The 18624-nt window shown below is 40.3% G+C and overlaps 2 protein-coding genes and 1 non-coding gene across 12 annotated transcripts in view; 1 reads left to right on the top strand and 2 right to left on the bottom strand.

Moving 5' to 3' along the window:
* Positions 1–9585, top strand: part of SH3D19 (SH3 domain containing 19) — a 94210-nt gene extending 84625 nt beyond the window's left edge. For all 10 annotated transcript variants that reach the window (XM_048941528.1, XM_048941523.1, XM_048941527.1 and 7 more), the window contains 6 exons: positions 2175–2233; positions 3286–3473; positions 3726–3763; positions 4258–4444; positions 4993–5090; positions 6413–9585. In XM_048941528.1, coding sequence (XP_048797485.1) covers positions 2175–2233; positions 3286–3473; positions 3726–3763; positions 4258–4444; positions 4993–5090; positions 6413–6529 — 687 coding nt within the window. In that variant the 3' untranslated portion in view covers positions 6530–9585. The remainder of the gene's footprint in view (positions 1–2174; positions 2234–3285; positions 3474–3725; positions 3764–4257; positions 4445–4992; positions 5091–6412) is intronic.
* Positions 9586–11226: 1641 nt separating this feature from the next.
* Positions 11227–14482, bottom strand: RPS3A (ribosomal protein S3A). The gene is made up of 6 exons (XM_048941531.1): positions 14349–14482; positions 13870–13973; positions 12831–13018; positions 12487–12695; positions 11973–12082; positions 11227–11415 (listed from the first exon to the last, which is right to left on the bottom strand). The coding sequence occupies exons 1-6, from the start codon at positions 14408–14410 to the stop codon at positions 11294–11296; spliced, it is 795 nt and encodes a 264-aa protein (XP_048797488.1). The 5' UTR covers positions 14411–14482; the 3' UTR covers positions 11227–11293.
* On the bottom strand, positions 11654–11724 carry LOC125692792 (small nucleolar RNA SNORD73). The gene has a single exon (XR_007376841.1). It is a non-coding gene; the product is annotated as a small nucleolar RNA SNORD73 (small nucleolar RNA).
* Positions 14483–18624: the final 4142 nt, after the last annotated feature.

Genomic DNA, 18624 nt, shown 5'->3' with positions numbered 1-18624 from the left:
AAATCAGCATACAAGTACGATGATAGCTTTTTGCCCTCACCTCAACTTCTCTCATATTCTTGACCCCGTAAGCTACGCTGGAATCACCACTTGTGCACCCATGTAGTAAATTGGGTCAGGGCAGCATTTGAGCCCAGTGAAACATTTTTTCTTTATTCCCAGAATTCTTTCTTCCAGATGGATCGGTTTGCCTACGTGGCTTCACAGATGGGTGTGCTGGCACTGTGAAAGGAGACTGTGCTATTGCAAATGCGCAGCTTAAAGCAGTCCTGTTACTGAATGTGACATTTGCCAGTAAACTGCAAGCAAGAGGCAGGTGTTGTTTTGGTGCCCAACAGAAATGAATTGAGAGGCTCCGCTTAGAAGAAATGCAGTGTAGTTCAATGCCTCAAAAGCTAGATGAGATCTATTGCAAGCCCAACTTGGAATTTAAGTCCATTTTGTGCCTGTATGAAGGGTCATTGGGCTATCCACCTCAGCCAACTGGACATGGAAGAACACTGAGTTAACATTAGGATGCAGTGAAGGTGTATGGCTGGCTGCTAAAGACAGTTAAGGTCTGTGCTGATACTGGGCAGCTGGCAGAGATGAGAGGTACTGCTGTATGAAAAATACCATGCACTCAGTAACCATCACAGTATGTTCTGTAGGGTGCCTGTTCAGTTTGTAGTATGTTACTGGAAGAGAATTTCAAAGCTTGGAAAGCACTGAAGAATAACAAATAGACCTACAGATAGTAGTTATGGAACTATATTCAATTTGCTTTACGGGAAAGATTTGTTAGCTACCTTGTGTATTTTCTTCAACACAAAACAACAATTTAAAGCATTAATATTTTTGTAAAACTGCTGGCTTACAGATAAAAGATTTGATGTTAAAGCAGTGGAATGGGTATTTGAGATCAAATAAAGCACTGATGCTGGCAGAAGTAACTTCCTAAAAGATAGGGAAGAGACTTTGCACTCTTTTTTTTTTTTTTTTTTTTTTTTTTTTTTTTTTTTTTTTTTAGTTTTAAAAGCTGGATACCCTTTGAGTGAGAAAATAATTGTTTTAGCAAAATTAGAAAAAAGAAAAAAGAGGGAAAAAAGTAAATACAGCTTATTTGCTGAGTGAGTTTTCCTGAGAATTCAAGTCAGCTTAGGTCTTCATACAAGGCCTCCATCAGTACACCATAGTGTGTTTTATGATATCAAGCCACATAGGACCTTCATGTCTGGATACCAAACAAATGGTAATACATTGTTATTGTTTCCCAAAGACACTTTGGAGCACCACAGATATAAGCTTCTCTAGCAAGCAGTGAAAAGATTATTTGCCTGAAAATCATCTTTGTCTGAAATTGACTGGTTTCATGCAGCCCTTCACAAAATCAATTAAACATTATTGTTGATGTGTGTGGAACTGGTTTATGTGATAGCTATAGCCCAAAGCTCCTAGCCAAGATCTCTAGGCTTGTAGGGGCACGTAGTCTTACATAAATACCACAGACCATCCTTCATATCATACCAAAAGTACAGTTAAAGTCATCTTAAGATAATGGACTTCAATGCTGTCTGTTGGACATATCCACGTACGGATTTTCTAGATGATATTTCTCCAATCCCTTTAATTAGCACATGGTAACTATCTACAGCTGAGCTAAGAACGATTGTTTGTTTTTCCTAAATTAACCTTTCTTGAAATATATGCTGCCACCGCATGAATACTGAAGTGAGATTTAGGAGAAGTGCGTTTGTTCTGAGTACAGCTGGCTTCCAAAGCCCAGAAAAATGCGTAAACGCTAATTTTGCCTGTAGTGATATGTTGTGCTAGCAAATGATAGAGAGCAATTACTAACTGAAAGTTTGGAGCAAAGTGCAACAACACATAGTAGCATCCAGTCCCATTTTCTGTCAGTCGGCCTGGCTGTAAGCCAGTTTATTGAAGTAGGCTATTAAAAAAACAAAAAACATGAAGTATGCATGAGATTGAAAAATCATTCACACAAAAGCAAATCCGCATTACCATTGTCATATATCAGAATGTATCAGTGACTGTATAGCATCACATCAAAATTACAAAAGGAGTTGATGCTCAATGGAAAAATAGATGATTTTAACAAGTTCAGCATTTGCAGTAGTTACGTTGGCATGAGCTTGAAATTGAAGATTTCACTTATTTTGTTGTTTTATTAGGTTGATATTCCAGAAGATGGCAAAAGGAAAAAAATATCCTGCTCCTCACAATCCATTAAGTGAGTCACATAAATATTGTTTTTTTTCTTAGCTTGATTAGTACTAATTAAAAGGAAAGGTAACGTGGAAGTAGGTGTTATCTGTGCTGACGCTAATATGGTTAATAATTTCCTCAACAAAATTATTTAAAAAACTAAACATTTATGGCATTATAGTGCCATTACACTTTATCAGGAAAAAAAAAAGACTTTGTATGTTTAAAAATTGGTATGTTACTTCATAACAAGTGCTTATATAGATATAGCTCTCTTGAACACGTATTAACTGAGTAATGCTTTATTGGCTTTCATAACTTCGAACTGCAGGAAGTAAAGCTAATTCAGGCAGAGATAGGAACTAGTATCACCAGGAGTGTCGGCCTTGTTGTGATAGATGGAGGCTTGTCCTAACTGAAAGGCTGCTTCTGCAGCTAACAAATGTGCAGAATATGCTACTGCTGCAACTTTAAAGAGAATTTGAGTGCAGATGGGAATCAAGCTTACAGATTGCTTTAAACTATGCTATAGAACTGTAGTGTATTTTCAGTTTTTTTTTTTTCCAACATGGCATTTCTAATAAGTCAGATTTTTTTTGTATGAAAAATAGGTAAAATTGTTAAGTGAGGAAAAAGATAAAATTCATTTTTCAGTATTCTGCCAAACTCCGTAACATGTGTCAGATTCACTGATATTTTTATCTTCAATGATTTATTTCTCCCCTCTGGGATGCTCTTAACAAAAGCATGACTTGGATATGGCAAAATTATAGAATGGGACATGTAGAAGTGATGTTTGTTGTTTGAAAGAATATGATCTTATGCAAAAATACTGCAGCAGCCAGGAATTCAGATACAGATGTTACCTCCGTCTCCTTTAGACTCCATACTCATCCTCCTCAGGAAGCAGAGATGATAAGTTGGTCAGAACTCCTATTTTCCTTATGTTCAATCTTAAGTGCATTCTTCGATCATTTTAGTAAAAGATACCAATGCATTCTTTGTGTAGCACTACCTGAATATTTCAGGGACAACAATATCAAATATACCAAGTAAGTTCCTGTATTGCTTGTGCAGAGGCCCAAGATGTGTAGCACGATTTGAATACATTGGAGATGAGCGAGACGAACTCAGTTTTTCAGAAGGTGAAACAATTATCCTTAAAGAATATATAAATGAAGAGTGGGCCAAAGGAGAGCTCAGAGGCACGTCTGGAATTTTTCCCTTGAACTTTGTGGAAGTAATTGAAGATCTGCCTGAAAAAGGTATGACCACATGAGCAAAAAGGTTAAAGAATGTGGTTTTATACAATACACATAGGTAGTTGTAAGAAGGATATAGTCCAAAATAACAATACACGGGAGAAGGGAGGTGGAAAGGAAGAGAAGATGGATGTGATGAGTCAAAAGGAATACTATTTTGAAGTTACTCTTAATAATCACTTTGAATATCTAAAGTTGCTGATGTTATATTAAGTAGTCATTGCTACTATTCTGAAGTTGTTCTTTGCTACATAGGTACAGGAGGAGCACTAAAGAAAAAGGCCCTTCTTCAGGTAATACAATTTCATGGGGGGGGGAGGGGGGCAGAAATTACACGGAGGTTTCATAGATGAGCATAGACTTTCTAATGTCAGATTAGCAGCACAACTTAAATGTAGTACGGTTCCCACAGTACATAATGGTGTGTGGACACATCTGTAAGCCTTACAGTTGCTCTACCTCGATTGTTAATTTGCCAAAAGCTGTGAAATCAACTTTGTCCTTTCTGCTTAAGGCAATTCTTATTAGGTGTATCATAAGAATTCTGAAATGGTCCAACCCTAGCCTCTGCCATCACTGGTAAAAAGGAGTCCTTGTGAGCTTGGATGAAATTATATAATAATTGCTGAAATGCTTTGGAATGCTTTTTTGGTTTGTATCCGCAGTGACAGTAGTGCTTAAGAGAAAATCAGGATGTGCAAATCTTGTACTCTTGTTTTGACCAACATCCATGGGCTTATTGCTGTTCCCTTTTGAAATAAACTTATTTCTTCTTTCATTTGAGTAGAACAACCGATGCTCAGTAGAGTGGTGTGAAGCACTTCATGATTTTACAGCAGAAACCAAAGATGACTTATCCTTTAGAAAGGGAGACTACATCCAAATACTGGAACAAGTAGATTCTGAGTGGTATAGAGGAAGACTGAATGAAAAGGAAGGGATTTTCCCAGCAGTTTTTGTTCAGACCTGCTCAGGTAGGTGCTCTGCTAGATGACAGCTCATTATTCCATTCAACAGTCATGACCAATTTCTGGGAGAAATTCCGTAGCTATTCCGCTGCCTTAAAAACTGTGCACCAATAGAGACATCCTAGAGCTGAACTGAAGTGCTGAATTGGTTTCTGAAATAACGATGTATATTGTTTTAGTCAGAGTGCAATTTGGAAAGTAAAAGTGTAATTTAAATACATGCAAGACACAATGCTATTGCATCTCCAACTAGAAAGTGGAAATGACAACTTTACTTATGTTTCTGCATTGGAGAGTTTAAGGAAGTGAACTTAATATTTAATTCTTCTAGAAGCGGAACCACAAGCATGTGTTAGTACTGTAAAATGAACTGGTAGCAGTAGAAATTTTTAGTCCAGCATGACACTGAGTTTGCCATGTAGCAGTAGTAATAACATTTGGACACCTGATAACACACTAGTGGGGAGAAAAAACCAGCATAACAGGAAGCTTGCCCAGAAACAAAGATATATTTTCCTCAAATCCAAATAACTCATCTATTCCATATTTTGCAGCCAGGGTAGAGACATCACAGTCTCTAGGAGGGAAGAAAAAAAAAGCCCAAGCTCTCTATGATTTTCATGGTGAAAATGAAGATGAGCTTTCCTTTAAAGTAAGTGCCCCCTTTTTTTTTTTTTTTTTTGGTCCAATTTTTCAGCAGATCTTATGTTGCTAACGAATGCCTTTAAAAAAAAACAAAACCTAAAATAAGTTTGGAACGTGAAACATCAGAACTCAGGTAATAGACATAATTATTAACGTATTTGATATAGAGCAGCTAAAAATGTTGGTCCTTACCGTAGTCAAAATCTTCACCAAAGACACTGAAAAGTTAGGAATCGTAGTCTTGCCCTGACTTGCCTAATCCAGTATGTATGACAAGACCAACACACCTCATTTTATAGTACATTCAGTTCTTGATCAGTTAATAAGGTCAAAGGGGCTTCTTTTTTGACTGGAAAGACAGCAACATGATGGTTTGATAATAGGGTGACAGCATTACAGCAGGGATTGCTCTAAGAGAGACCTATTACTGCAAAACCTTAAAGTTGATGTGAAAGTTTGGCAGCACGATCCTTAGTTGCCCTGTGAGCAAAAGGAGAAGGAAGTATATGCTGTATGCCTATATAATATGAAAAAGCACAAACAAATGGTATGTTTCAGTAGATGAAAAAACATAACATTGAAGTAAATGTCCTCAAAAGCAAGTTTCTAAGAACCAGCAGACTTGAGCATCAGGTCCAAGATTGCATTTATCAGCTGCAACACATTACTTTAGAAAGAGAAAATAATTAGTTTCTGCGTTAGCAGCTTGCCTTACGGGATGGATGATGGATGGATGATGACTTAAAACAGAAAAGGGGAACTGAGGTACTGGTAGAAAGGCTAGAGCTATGCCATTACTTGGAATGAAGGGTATGGCACAGGAAGATGAAAGCAGGACTAAAGACCAAACGTGGAAGATAAAGCCACACTGACTTTAAAGGCCACAATGAGCTTCAACTGCATTCCTTTTTGAGAAAGTTTCCAAAGGAAAAGGCGAAGTTTACAAGTTGTAGAAAATACTGGGACTGAATTGAAAGAAAGTATTTGAAGTGTTCGAAGAAGAAAAACCCTCATAGCAGAGCAGGAGCACTCACAGTGAGCGAGGCAGCAGCCTGTAAGCCATCTCTGTAACACATCTACCTACCTGCAGGAAGTTATCCGGCAGCATTATTTTTTCCTCTCACAAACTGGTGGTTTTTCAACCCTTGGCAAGTGTTTACACTAAGAGACAGTTAGGTAAATGTAGTTTAAAAGAAATCTAACAGGAGCGATCATCTCCTACTACCATTCTGTTTAATTGCTATTAATTTCTTCTGAATAACATCAACAGTGCATGGCCTATTACTACATGGAAAGATGTAATGGCTCACGTTACTCCTTGTTTTACAGGCAGGAGATTTTATAACAGAGCTGGAATCTGTAGACGAGGATTGGATGAGTGGAGAGATACAAGGAAGATCTGGGATATTTCCCAAGAACTTCGTTCAAATTTTAAAAACACCATGAAGTGTTGCCTGTCCTTGTACTCCCTGTCTGGGAGAGAATGTTTTCACAAAGACATCAATGTATTCTGACTATCTATGTTTTGCACTACTTATTCTGGACAGTCATATGAGTATCTTAAAGTCAAAAAAGATTTTAGTCTTTTGTGACCACGTATTTAGTCATGCTTCAGAAAAGCTCTGAGAGCAAATACATGCGCAATTTTTAGTGGTCTCCAACTAGGGAAATACTGTGGTGCAACACGATTTTAACTTAAATAGTATTCTGTTATGTTTACTATCTGGTATTACATTTATCATGCACACCCTCTACATAAAGTAAGCTTATTTGAGCTTTTTAAGAACTGTTCAAAGTGGTGTTTTTAATATATAATTGCAGCAGTCGGTATGTAGATCATGTTCAATATTCAGATTTCTTTACTGCTTGACTCCCACGTTAGCAGGATTCACTTATGAGTTAGATAACTTACAGTAGAAAAATGTCAAATTAAACTGATAAGAGGAAAAACTCAAATCCTTGTGTAGTATTCTCCTGTTCTTAGCCCAAACAGCTCAAAAAGGGAGATCAGAAAATATTTAAGTATTTTTCCTCTTAACTAATAGCACTTACACTGGTTTGAACCATGTTAAATGTTTCTGCCCACCTCAAATATCTGCTCCAGATAGAGCCTTAGTTTTCCTACTATTCCCTCTTCGTCAAGCACCACCCTACCCTTTCCCAGCAGGAGTTGTGACGGACAGCATTTACTCCATTTTCTCAGTTCTCTTCCCAGCACAGCTATACTATTTCAACAATCTGCTCCTCCACCCCCTTTTATTTCAGTGGAAAGCCTGTCTGCATTCAGTCTACATTTCATCTACTGCTCAAGCACTGGAACATACTTCAGCAACACTATTCCTATCTGTAACTTGAAGGATATTATGCAGCCTTGGTTTTGGCTTTCAGCAGGCACAGGGTTAGCTTTCATGTTGTTAGCACATACCAGCTCTACCAAGCATCATTATAAATGGTCTGTCACAGCTTTAAGGATAAAATGTCTTGCAAGACGTTGCTTCAAAGAAGCTCAAACAAAATCATTTAGTAAAGCAGGAGTGTGACTTGAGCAACAGCAACTGACCTTGACTGAGGTAGCGGGACCTTCTGACAGTAAATGCCATTTTGTGACACTTTCTGACAGAGTTGTTAAATAAGTCTTGATTAGCAGATAACTTCAGACTGGAGGAGTAAAAAACTTCATTGCAGTGCTGACAATATTCTATTACTTTTGTACCATATAGGAAAAAGAAACATCAAGTTGTTATTATGAGTCATTACTTCAGAAGCATAGATATGACAACATAATACAAGGCCTTTCTCCCTTAAAGCTCTGGTTGCCAGAACGCTAGCAGCTGAGGCATTGATGGAGAGTGTGGAAACTAGAACAATCATGGCTCACCTTGAGATGGTTCAGCTTAGTTTTGTGTTGGCTTAAAGTTATGTTGATAGGAGGTCCAAACGTGGCAACAAGTACCTACTGGTGCAAAAAGCTTTTCCCTCCCTCCCCTTCAGCAAACAGGCAATACAAGCTTCCAGTCAGAACTAAACTGAAGGGCTTCTTCCAGCAGCGAGCAGATCTTGGAGACTAGCAACACACTGGAGCTCATCTGAACCGTCCTCAGCACTGCTTTGCTCTGCAGGATTTATCGTTACACCACAGTAGTTGTAAAACTGACAGATAATAACATGCTTTTTTCTCTAGAAGCTTCACTTTCCTCTAGAAGCTTCACTTTCCTCTAGAAGTGCTATACGCTTGTGTGTCACCATCGCGCGCCTCAAGGATGAAGATCACACAAACCTTTAATGAGCTACAAACTGGATTTTTAATTGCATTAGAGGGATTAACGTGATAAAAACCATTACAGCATATGTGTTATCCTAGAAAGATAAACATCACATTCTGTACAGCTGTTATTGAGTTTTAACATCCCAACAAGCCTGTCCTGAACTCCTGTGGAATTGAACTTCAATTGAAGTCCACCTCTGAGGCAACTCTCTCCAACCTCTGCTACCTGGAGCTGCCCATGGCTCTTTACACAGATAAGCCAGCCCTTGCTTTCTGTAGGACTTAGGCAAAACAAATGAGAGATTCCTCCAATGCAATGAGTACCTAAGAGATTTCTAACTTTTTGACTTAAACTGTGGGCCACCCTCTTGAAACTCGCTTCTTCCATTATGATCTCTACCAAGACAAATTCTCAATTTCTTATAAGCAGAACATGAGAAGAACAAAAAAAACCACTCCACCAAACACGTTACCAGGTCTTCATAAAATATACAATCACTGTGGTGGGAGGAGGAGGCTTAAGTGTATAATTTTTACTTATTGTTTGCATGGCAGTTTTTTAAGATTTTGATACAAGTCTCCAAGTAGAACTGAATTTTTATAATTTTTTTTTCAATTTCCTCTCCCACATTTTTATAGCTGTAATATTGACCAGTTGCTTTTCTATCTTCTACTGAATGTTTTAAGTCAGTGCCTGTCAGTAGGTAAGTTCACTCTTCTTACATTATTCATCTCCTCCCAATCTTGCTGGCAAGGAAAAGCTGCAGAGCCTTAAAAGTCTGGGCAAGGAGTGCCACCTACGTGCTGTTTACGTTACTGCAGACAGCTAACCTATTAAAAGTTGTAGTTAGTGGCTTGCCTTACACAGAAGCGACTGTTAAAGACTTCATGCCTACTATCACCATGAAACTGCATACAGATGATAGAATTAAGGTGTACAATACACTGCAGAAAAGGAAGAATGAAATTGAACACCCTTCCTAACTGCAGTATAGTAGCAAGTTTCAGCTGTAACCCCGAAATTCAGCCAGAGCCCCAAACATCAAGTGTAATAAGAAAAGCTTTGATAAGCAAAGCTTCTATTGTTTGCCCCACCTCTGGAACTATCTTCAGGAAGAGGACTTTGTTCTATGTGCAGATAACAGTGTCATAAATAAATCTTTGTTAAGTCTAGTACATTTGTTATGGTACCTCTGTAAATTAAAAATGTACTTAACCAATAAATTTTTATAATTAAGTTATGATTGCATTTTTATCATCCTACACTGTAGAGAGCTAAGCCCTCCACTCAACATGACGGGTACAGATCGTGTTCTGCTTCTATGTTTAACTCAACATTAAAAAAACCCCCAAAACAGTATTTCTTCTCTTCAGCAGCAGTGCAAGCCCCTCAGGTAATCTTGATGGCTTCAACAATTAAGCCAAGCCTTTGCATTTAGGTGTGCTTCACCCTTGACACATGCAAAATTTATCAACTGCTGCCTGCAGCAACCACCCAGCACAGCAAGTGACACAACTACTTGTCCTACTACATGTGAAATGACTTTGCAAGTACAAATGTACCCACAGCCACTCTGTGATAATGGCAGCAGCCTACTGTTAACAAAGACAAAAAACAGCTGGATGGAACTGAAAAGCCAAGGCAAAACTAAACACTTTCAGAACATGACTGTACACACATTGTACTTTGAAGAATCATGCCATCCAGGATTAACTACTGAATTGATAAAAAGTATTTTAACTTCCTTTCATAATCTTTCAACAAAAAAGCTTTGTCAGTTGACTAGTTTTAACCAGGCACTTCTGCATGAGTTCACACAAGCACTATAGTGAGGAAAAACAAAAAGTTCCTCAACACTTGCCTCTGTTCACTGCCTACCCAGTTCTGCACTGGGAGCTCTCGGGCAATTAAGATTGCAATTAAGACAGGACAGTAATTGAACCACAGTGTGAAATCACATCAGCTACAGCATACAAAAGAATTAGTGGAAGTCCATACCCTCTTGCATGTTATTTGCTCCAAAACCAAGTTATTCACTGCAAAAATGTAAAAATTCTTAACCTTGAAAAACACAGCCCTCCTGATCACACCCAGTATCTTTATTGCAAGATGAACTTTTTCATTATTTTTCTCCAGTCCTTGTCCCAAGGGAATTCACAGCTAACAGGAAGAGCCACCAACACCTCAGCATCCTTCCAAAATAGGTGAAAGCAGTTCTTTCTCAGCTTTTAAGGAACAACTGTGCCAACAATGCAGTAGCAGATGTGTGGTTTTTACCTCTCCCATTATTTCTAAACAACATAAAAGCGTGCCCCTTATCTTAGCCAGAAAAACACTTTCTTAAGCTGGAATACACAGCAAAAAATGAGACGAGCTACCTGACGCAGGTAACATAGGTGATCTGCCAAGTCATTGGAGTGGTTTTAGAACACAGACCATTGCCATTTTACAGCGAACACCTCCCGCTGTTCTTAAGTTCCATGAGAGATCACACCAAATTCAGTCACGTGATAAATCCTGAAGATGCCTTCACAGGACAGAAATGCTGAAACAAAAGGTTTCCCTCTATTTACCGATGAGCTGTGTACAGTGCTTCCATCTGACACACTTCTCACCAATTAAATTTAACCTTGAAACCCACCTTCAGTTTCTTCTGTGAGGACCCAAGTTTTTGGGGAAAAAAAGTGTATTTTCTAATAGCATCTTTCAAAAAAAGGACAAACCGTCATCTTCCACTTGTCTTGCAACACCAGCCGTTAAAAAACAAAAAAACAAAAAAAAAAAAAAAACCATCTCCAAAGCAATTATTTTCTCCTTTTCAGTTCAAACAGAGGTCTATCTTATTAAAAAAATACATCTGGTAGCAGTATCATCTAGTATCAATACATGCAACCAAACACTTGTTGTGTGTAATAAACCTTTTATTTTTGGTCAATTTGTGGTTTCAGACAGACTCTTGCACAGGCGGCTCGTATCCATCAGCTCGCTCTACTTTCGCACCTGCCTCATCCCCAGAAGGTTTTCCAGCACCACCACCTTCACCATGCAGTTCCATCAGCTTGCCCACTAAAAAGAAGTATTGCAAACAGTGAGATACACCTATTTTAAACAGCTTTGAATTACTGAATTAATTACCACGTACAAATTAAACAACCAGCACACGTCATGTAGTAGGTATGGTCGACTCCAATGCAAAAAACTCATGCAAGATGATGATACTGACTAAGTGATGGAGTCCAACATAAGACAAGCAATGAAGTTACAGATACATATACTTCAATAACCAAGTGCCTAATCATATGGGAATGTCAGAAAATGGGAAAATTAAAATCATTCCGTGTCATCTGGGACCGAAACAATTTGTCATCATTCATTCCCAAACCAGAGCCCTTAAATATTCAGTTTCAGGCAAGAATTCAAGAAAAGCTTCAAACTGAGTAACCACTATGTGACTTCCCAGCCTGAAAGCCAAACATCTGACTAGAAGGACAAGCCTTCAACTACTACAGCCATGCAATCTTTTGATGCTGCTTTAATGTCTTTCCCCAAAAGCAGATATTTTCAAATGTCTTCCCTTCCCCCCCTCCCCTCAATCCCCTAGATGTGAGGAGTGATTGACTTACATTCAAACTTGGGCTTTTTCAGCATCTTAACCTTGCGGACATAGACATCATGAAGGGGGTAAATGGACTGACACGCCTTCTCTATGTCTTTGCCAATGCTGTCTGGGATCCTGTGCAGTCAAGAGAGCAGATTAACACTAAAACGTTAGAACTGTGCCTGCTTCCTAGTCAAGCAACACACACTTAAAATAATTAAGAATATATAACATTCAGGAGGAGTTTGCATCAGTTCAACAAGATCGCCAGAGTGAGGGTAAAGTGTTACCCTCAGTTACAGTTTTATTCTAGAGACTTCAATTTAAAAAATGTTTGGAAAGCCTGATTTAAATTAATGCAAACATGTTGGCTAATAATTAATGCAAACACGATGCAGAGATGAGCATTCAAAGAAGCACATCAGCATTTCAGCACCAGAGACACAATGGTCTCTGCCAAACAGAGAAGTGAAGGACCAGCCTTCAGTCAGTAACTGAAACAATTAGACGGACTGTAAAAGAGAAAACCATCAGCTTACAGCTTATTGACAACTTCTTTCAAGTCATTGGTCTGGACCTCTCGGGTCATGATTTCCATCATCTTCTTGCGAATCTGCCGAACCTGCTGATGCTGGGCATAGGAAGTCTTGCGGATTTGGTTATTACGCTTCTTCGTAAAGCCCACACAGAAGAGGCGCAGTAGGTAACCATCGGTAGTTTTGACATCCACATGGGCTTCAATCATCGTCTGGAAAAGAAACAGTTATGCCCATGAGAGGCTTCCCAAATGTGCACCTGACATAGGTTAATATCTGCTGATCCCATGGGAAACAGCTTTTTCCTAAAGAGGAAAGCAATAACGCAGACCTTGTGGTTTACACACCTGCCACTTCTTGACCATGGAGCACATTTTGTCGCGGGTGAGGTCCATTCCATGGAAGTTGGTCAGACAATTTTTGCCCTGAACGTCTTCAGTTATCAGCTTAAATTTACGGAAGGCAACCTCATCATTCTGCAGATCAGCCAGACTCACTTCAAATACACGACCCTTCAATCCATCAGAGGCAATTTCTGTATTATTAAAAAAAAGATGCAATTTGTACTAATATTAGAAAGCTATTACTCAAATCTGATACCAAACTTCCATTTTAAAGAATAATAATGTAAAAACAAACACAAAGAGTTCTTGTTGTATTCTCAACAAAGGAAGCAGAAGCAAATGAGTGCAGTTATTTCACATCTTTGCTTAAAAATTACAAATTTTAACACTGCCTGACTCATAACTTAGTTTACGGTGACCCTTATTTTAATGGTATCACAGTAGGCAGTTGAAAATAACAACCACCTTCATAACTCGAAGTGCAACCAAGAAAATATATTTAACTACTCCACATACCTAATCCTCCAAAATTAACTGCATCTGAAGCACTGTGCCTTCCTAAAAAAGGTTCCTTACCCTGAGATATGCAGCTCATTAAAGTTCACCCATTCAGCGATGCATCCTGATAATCACCTGTTAAGTTTGCAGTTCTGTCTTTCCAAAGACCTACTTAATAACTTTGAATTTCAGCCATGACCAAGATGTCACTGTCTCCGTATGTCGCTCGGGCATCCAGAACAACTCCATAATAGTTGAACCTCTTATAGCTGCAGCTCATCAGGAACTCCAACCTTGTCTTCCTACCCATGGTTTGACAGACTTATATAAAAAAGGACCATAACACATTAATTCCCCTCTAACTAGATTTTAACTGTCTACTTCACAAAACTTGCTGTAATCAGGCAGTTAGTTTTTTTTAATTCAAAACTCACATCTCGTACAAGAAAATCTGTCTGTCAGCAGTTCTATAGCTATGTTTCATTTGAAATGCTAATATAGAACAAATACTTATCTTTGTACTGCATAAAACCACAATACTCACTAGTTCCTTGAGTCCTGGTAACAAGAGTCTTCCCAATGTTTCTGATATTAAACATGGCTGGCGCTTTGACATCATACCAGTCCTTTTTGGAGAAAGGATCAACCCTTCATTTAAATAAAGCAAGAAAAAAAAAATCACTATTTTTCAACAGACTGCACGGGGCTGAAACAACTCCATCCCCAGACACTCCGTGAGATACAAATGTGAACCCCACACACTTCACAACCTCGCCCACCAAGGACACGGCGCAGCCCTCACTCGCCGGCCCTCATCTCATACCGAGCCGCTCCACGGGCTCCGCCGCAGCTCGAACCGCGCGTGGGCCCAGGCCCGGCCGCCGCCATGACAGCAGCCGTCCTCAGCTGCCTGCGCCCAGCCGCCACTATCCACCACCATCCGCCTCACATTCGCGGCATCCTGCGGCCGCCGCGCGCCAGCCGACGTCCCCGCTTCCCCGCGTCCCGCCCCACCGAACTCACACTTTCTTCTTGGCGCCTTTCTTGCCGCCTTTAGTCAGCCGCTTGTTCTTGCCGACCGCCATAGTGCCACCGCGCCGCGGAAAAGGGAGAGCCGGCTCCTCGCGCGAGATTATACGAGAGCGGTGCTCCCGCGAGAACTTCGGCCGCAGTGGTCACGCGAGAACGGGGCCCCACCTGAGGCGAGGCTGAACTCCGGGATGGAACCGCAGGGGGCGGTTTGCTCTTTCAGACCGCCTCTCTGTGGGCTGCGGCCGTCCGCGCCCGCCCGTCCCTCACGGCCTCGGCCAGCGCCCGGTGGGAGAATATCGGTGAATTGGGATGAAAAAGGCACAGAGAAGGTTTACAAACAATCGAGCTTATAACAATTAAAGAAAATCAATAAAATCCAACAAGAACAATCTGCTGGGCCTTAGAGAAAGCTGTGCCTGTGAGGAGAAGGAAATGCTGTCACACCCCACAGCTGTAACCCAACGCTGCGGAAGGGCTGGTTAGAACAAAAGGGGGCATTTGTAAACGGCGAACACAGACTTTGCAACAACTTTAAGACCGTCACTTCTCCTCCCACCTCACAGCATTACTCAATGCTGAACGTACTTCCCCTGTCGGTGTGCTTTAGCTCAAGTAGTTGCTCGTTCCCAGGTGGGAGAAGCCCCGTGCTTTGAGTCAAGCAGGCGGTCAGCCCGGATGATCACGCTGCCCCCTCCGGTTTCATAGTGAATAAGCAACTGAAATTGAAGCTCGGTGTGGTGCTTCTTACGGGGGGACAAATACTGCCATATGCTCTGTGTGCTTCGTTCAGAGATGCTTAAAACTATTCTTCCTGAGTGTGGCAGCACTTGAAAGAAAGCAAACCTAAAACAAAATTAAGCGTTGACATCATGTGATCCCAACACCCAGGCACCAGAAATAATTTTGTATAAAAGCGTTGCAAGCAAGTGCAATAATCTGTACTGTGAGATGTCCGGGCCGGTTTCTCAGCAGAGCACGTTATAAGAGAAACATCCAAGCAGCAGCTCAGAGAATTCCAACCGCAGCTCTCTTATGACTTGATTTCCCTCTTCCAGCTTTCATGTTTTTCACTCATCAGCTTGAACCACATGCTGAGGACGTAAGAAAAGTGCCTGCGGTTCCAGGATGGGAAGCCTGCCTTCCGTCAGGGTGTCAGGATGTGTGGCAGTACCAGCTGTAGTGTGGTCTCAGTCCCACACCAGGTGCTACATGCAGACACAGGTGCTCAGCAGATCTCGGATTAACGACCCGGCTGTTGGACGACTGCTGTCCCCAGCACAGGCTCTGCCTTGCACACGGCTGCAGATCCCAGCTCCATTCCTTTGTGGCGCTGCAGCTGCTTGCCTGCGGCACTGGTCTGAGGTTAGGCCCTGAGCTGTTTGGGGCTTCTGAATCTGTTAAGAGCTGTGAGTTACAACATGTCCAGGGTAATAAAAATTTTGCACTTGGGAAGGGCCAGTTGTCAGCCACACAAAAGCCGTCTGTTATGTTTTACAAATGAAACCAGAGCAGCAGGCACAGTTCTGATTACTTCATCAATTTCTTTCACACTAGCCTGGAATTTCATCTGCATGCCTACAGCAACTGGATTCTATCACCAACTCACACTATCAGGAAGAAGGCTTCATCAGAAGAGAGCAGACCTCCTGCTCACTGCCTCTTAGATAATCAGGATTCAAGAAAAAAGAAAAAAAAAAAAAAAAGGAAAAAAAAAATGAAAACACCAAAAAACAAAACAAACAAAAAAAACAACCAAACTACTTTGGTTTTTTCTCCTGAATGTCACAGGAGAGGAACCCCACCCAGAAAAATAAGCTGCAACGTCCTTCTCCAAGCTGTAGATATGCAAAAACCTCCCCTCTGTTTTACTGCATCGTTGGCATGTTGCTGATTCAGATACCCTGCTGCAGATTGGGTCAACAGTGAAATCTCAGTTGCACAACTAAAACAACTCTTACAGCTTAGGAAATTATGCATCTTCTGAGGAAAACTTTTGGGGTTTCCTAGAAGTTTTTCCATCAGATATCACGTTTACCTCTCAGTACTTGCTATCTGGTTTTGTCCTGCACAGTAGCTGAAGGCTTTCTCAGCTTGAAGACTCTCATGCAAGGAAAAAAATAGATTATAGAGAGATGATAGATAACAAAAAACAGCAAAATCAGAGGAGCAGAGGTGTCTGGCAAGAACCTTAGGAAGCCTACTGGAAGGAAGGCCTCAGGGGATCTGGTTCCATCACCACTGCATTTCAACCAGATGTTGTCATCTAGCATTTCAAAGAGAATCGGAAAAGTAAGCAAATGCTTTGAACACCTGTAGCTATTAAAGCAGCTAAAACATTTACCATTTTTTTTCTTTTCCTTACACAGTTTCTTTAGAAGGAAATGTCTACTTTAGTCTGATCCAACTTTGATGCTAGCCCTGTTTTAAGCAGGGATCAGCTTTATGTGACCTACAATGCTCTTTACATCCTGGTTTGTTCTATGACTTTAAGCTGTGTGTAGTAGAATTGCTAAGTCAGGGCTTGAAGCAGTGATGGACCTGGTGGGAGGGCAGGGCCAACCCAGGGGAGCTCAGGTGCATGCAATGTTCCTGACTGACAGGGAGGGGATAAGCCAGGATCCACCCCTTCGCAGGCCTCATTTAAGGGTTGGCAGTGGGGGCAAGGGCTTTTCTTTGGAGTTCCCTGTGTTTGTGGGGCTTTCTGAAGGTAATCAGTTTTTTTGTTTGTTTGTTTGTTTTCTTCTCTGCTTGTGTTGTTTGTGCTGCTTTTGAGTAAGTTCTTTCTTACTGCAGCCTGGGGCCTTGCTGCTCTGCTTTTGTTGCTGTGCTTTCTATTCCGTTTTGTTATGCCAAACAAGAAGATTATTTTGGGTCTTTGTTTTGTGTTTCAACAAGATTTTGGGTGGGTTATCAAAATGTAACAGGTCATCTGTCCACTAGAAACTATTTCTTCTTGAGACATCCTTTGTTTTGTGAGAATCAAAATGATTTAATTTGTGAATACCTCTTGGTTTACTTTACAAAGTTCTCTGCTTCAAGTAGCCTTCTGCTCTCATGTTTTATAGCTTTAGTTGACTGCACAAGTACAAGGTGGTATCCATCCCACAAAGCTCTTGTGTACACTTACAATTAAGCAATACTCCAAAGGTCTTTGCGTTCTTTGTTTTTTAGTGGAGCAAGAAAATTATTTCTCCAAAATACTATCCATTTCTAGGAAATACCAGGTAGCATTTGTAATCTCTGGTTGGGTTGCAGTGCAGAGCTGAGGTAAGAAAGTGGAAAAATAAGAAACAAAACCACACACACACACAAAAACAAAAAAAAACCCCAAACCTGAAGAAAACCATCTCCATTCTGTTGAAGGATCGTATTTGTGGAACTTTGTGTGTGTGTGTGTGTGTATACATCACTGACTAAATTACAAACAGCAAGAGAAAACATCTAGCAAGTGTGATTTGAGATGGTTGATAGTCTTTTACTCTAAGGTATTTTATTGGTAGCATTATGAGAACACTGTTTTGTTTAGGAAAGTAGCTGCTATCAGCTTGATCTGTGAAAATAAGCTTCTGCTTAATTATGTAATTTTAGCATTTCATTGTAACAGGAAGGTTTTGTGGGCAAAGGAGTGTTTGCCTCCTAACATAGGGGGCTTCAATCCCCACCTGGGAATTAGCTGTGAATTCATAATTCAGAAGCAGGAGCTTATGTTGCTCCCTGGAAGTCTTTAGAAACTTAGAGGAGTCAACATCTCCTGCTTTCTCCTCTGGCTTTCTTGCTTAAAACTATTTCGTGAGTTCGAGGTTTCATCTCTACCATATGGCATCACTGGCCTTTGTAACCAAATTCCTTAATTTTTATTCCCCTTTCAGCCCGATATTTAGAGGTATTTCAGTATCAGAAAGCTCTCTGTTTTCATCTTTCCTGAATCAAAACAGCCCTGAGCATCTTACAGGTTAAATGGAATGCTGGGTAAAAAACATACTTAGTTCTGCTCTGTATAGTTCTTTATTTTTGTTTTCAACCAGCAGATGTTAAGGAGTAGATAAATCAAGCCTAAATTTCACCTGGCTAGTGGGAATAATGTTGGTTATCAGCTCCGGTGTGTAATTGAGGCAGACTGTATCAGGGCCTGAATGCTTTGCAGTCAGAGTTTTTCTTGGGGAATGTATATTTTTGTGGTGTTGCTATACCCTGTTTAATGTTCTGCTTTTGCTTCAAATCTACACTGATTTAGCTTGCTATAAGTATTGATATCAACGCTTAAGTC

This window comes from Lagopus muta, chromosome 4, assembly GCF_023343835.1.
Source record: "Lagopus muta isolate bLagMut1 chromosome 4, bLagMut1 primary, whole genome shotgun sequence".
In the NCBI taxonomy this organism is placed as follows: Eukaryota; Metazoa; Chordata; class Aves; order Galliformes; family Phasianidae; genus Lagopus; species Lagopus muta.
The sequence above is the reverse complement of the archived record's forward strand: the minus strand, read 5'-3'. Positions and strand labels throughout refer to the sequence as shown.

Excerpts from the sequence above, each read along its gene's own strand:
- RPS3A (XM_048941531.1), bottom strand. The coding sequence starts at position 14,410 with ATGGCGGTCGGCAAGAACAAGCGGCTGACTAAAGGCGGCAAGAAAGGC. Across the intron at positions 13,974-14,348 it reads AAAGGCGCCAAGAAGAAAGT|GGTTGATCCTTTCTCCAAAA; the intron begins GTGAGTTCGGTG and ends ATTTAAATGAAG. Across the intron at positions 12,083-12,486 it reads AAAGAAGTTGTCAATAAGCT|GATCCCAGACAGCATTGGCA; the intron begins GTAAGCTGATGG and ends TTGACTGCACAG.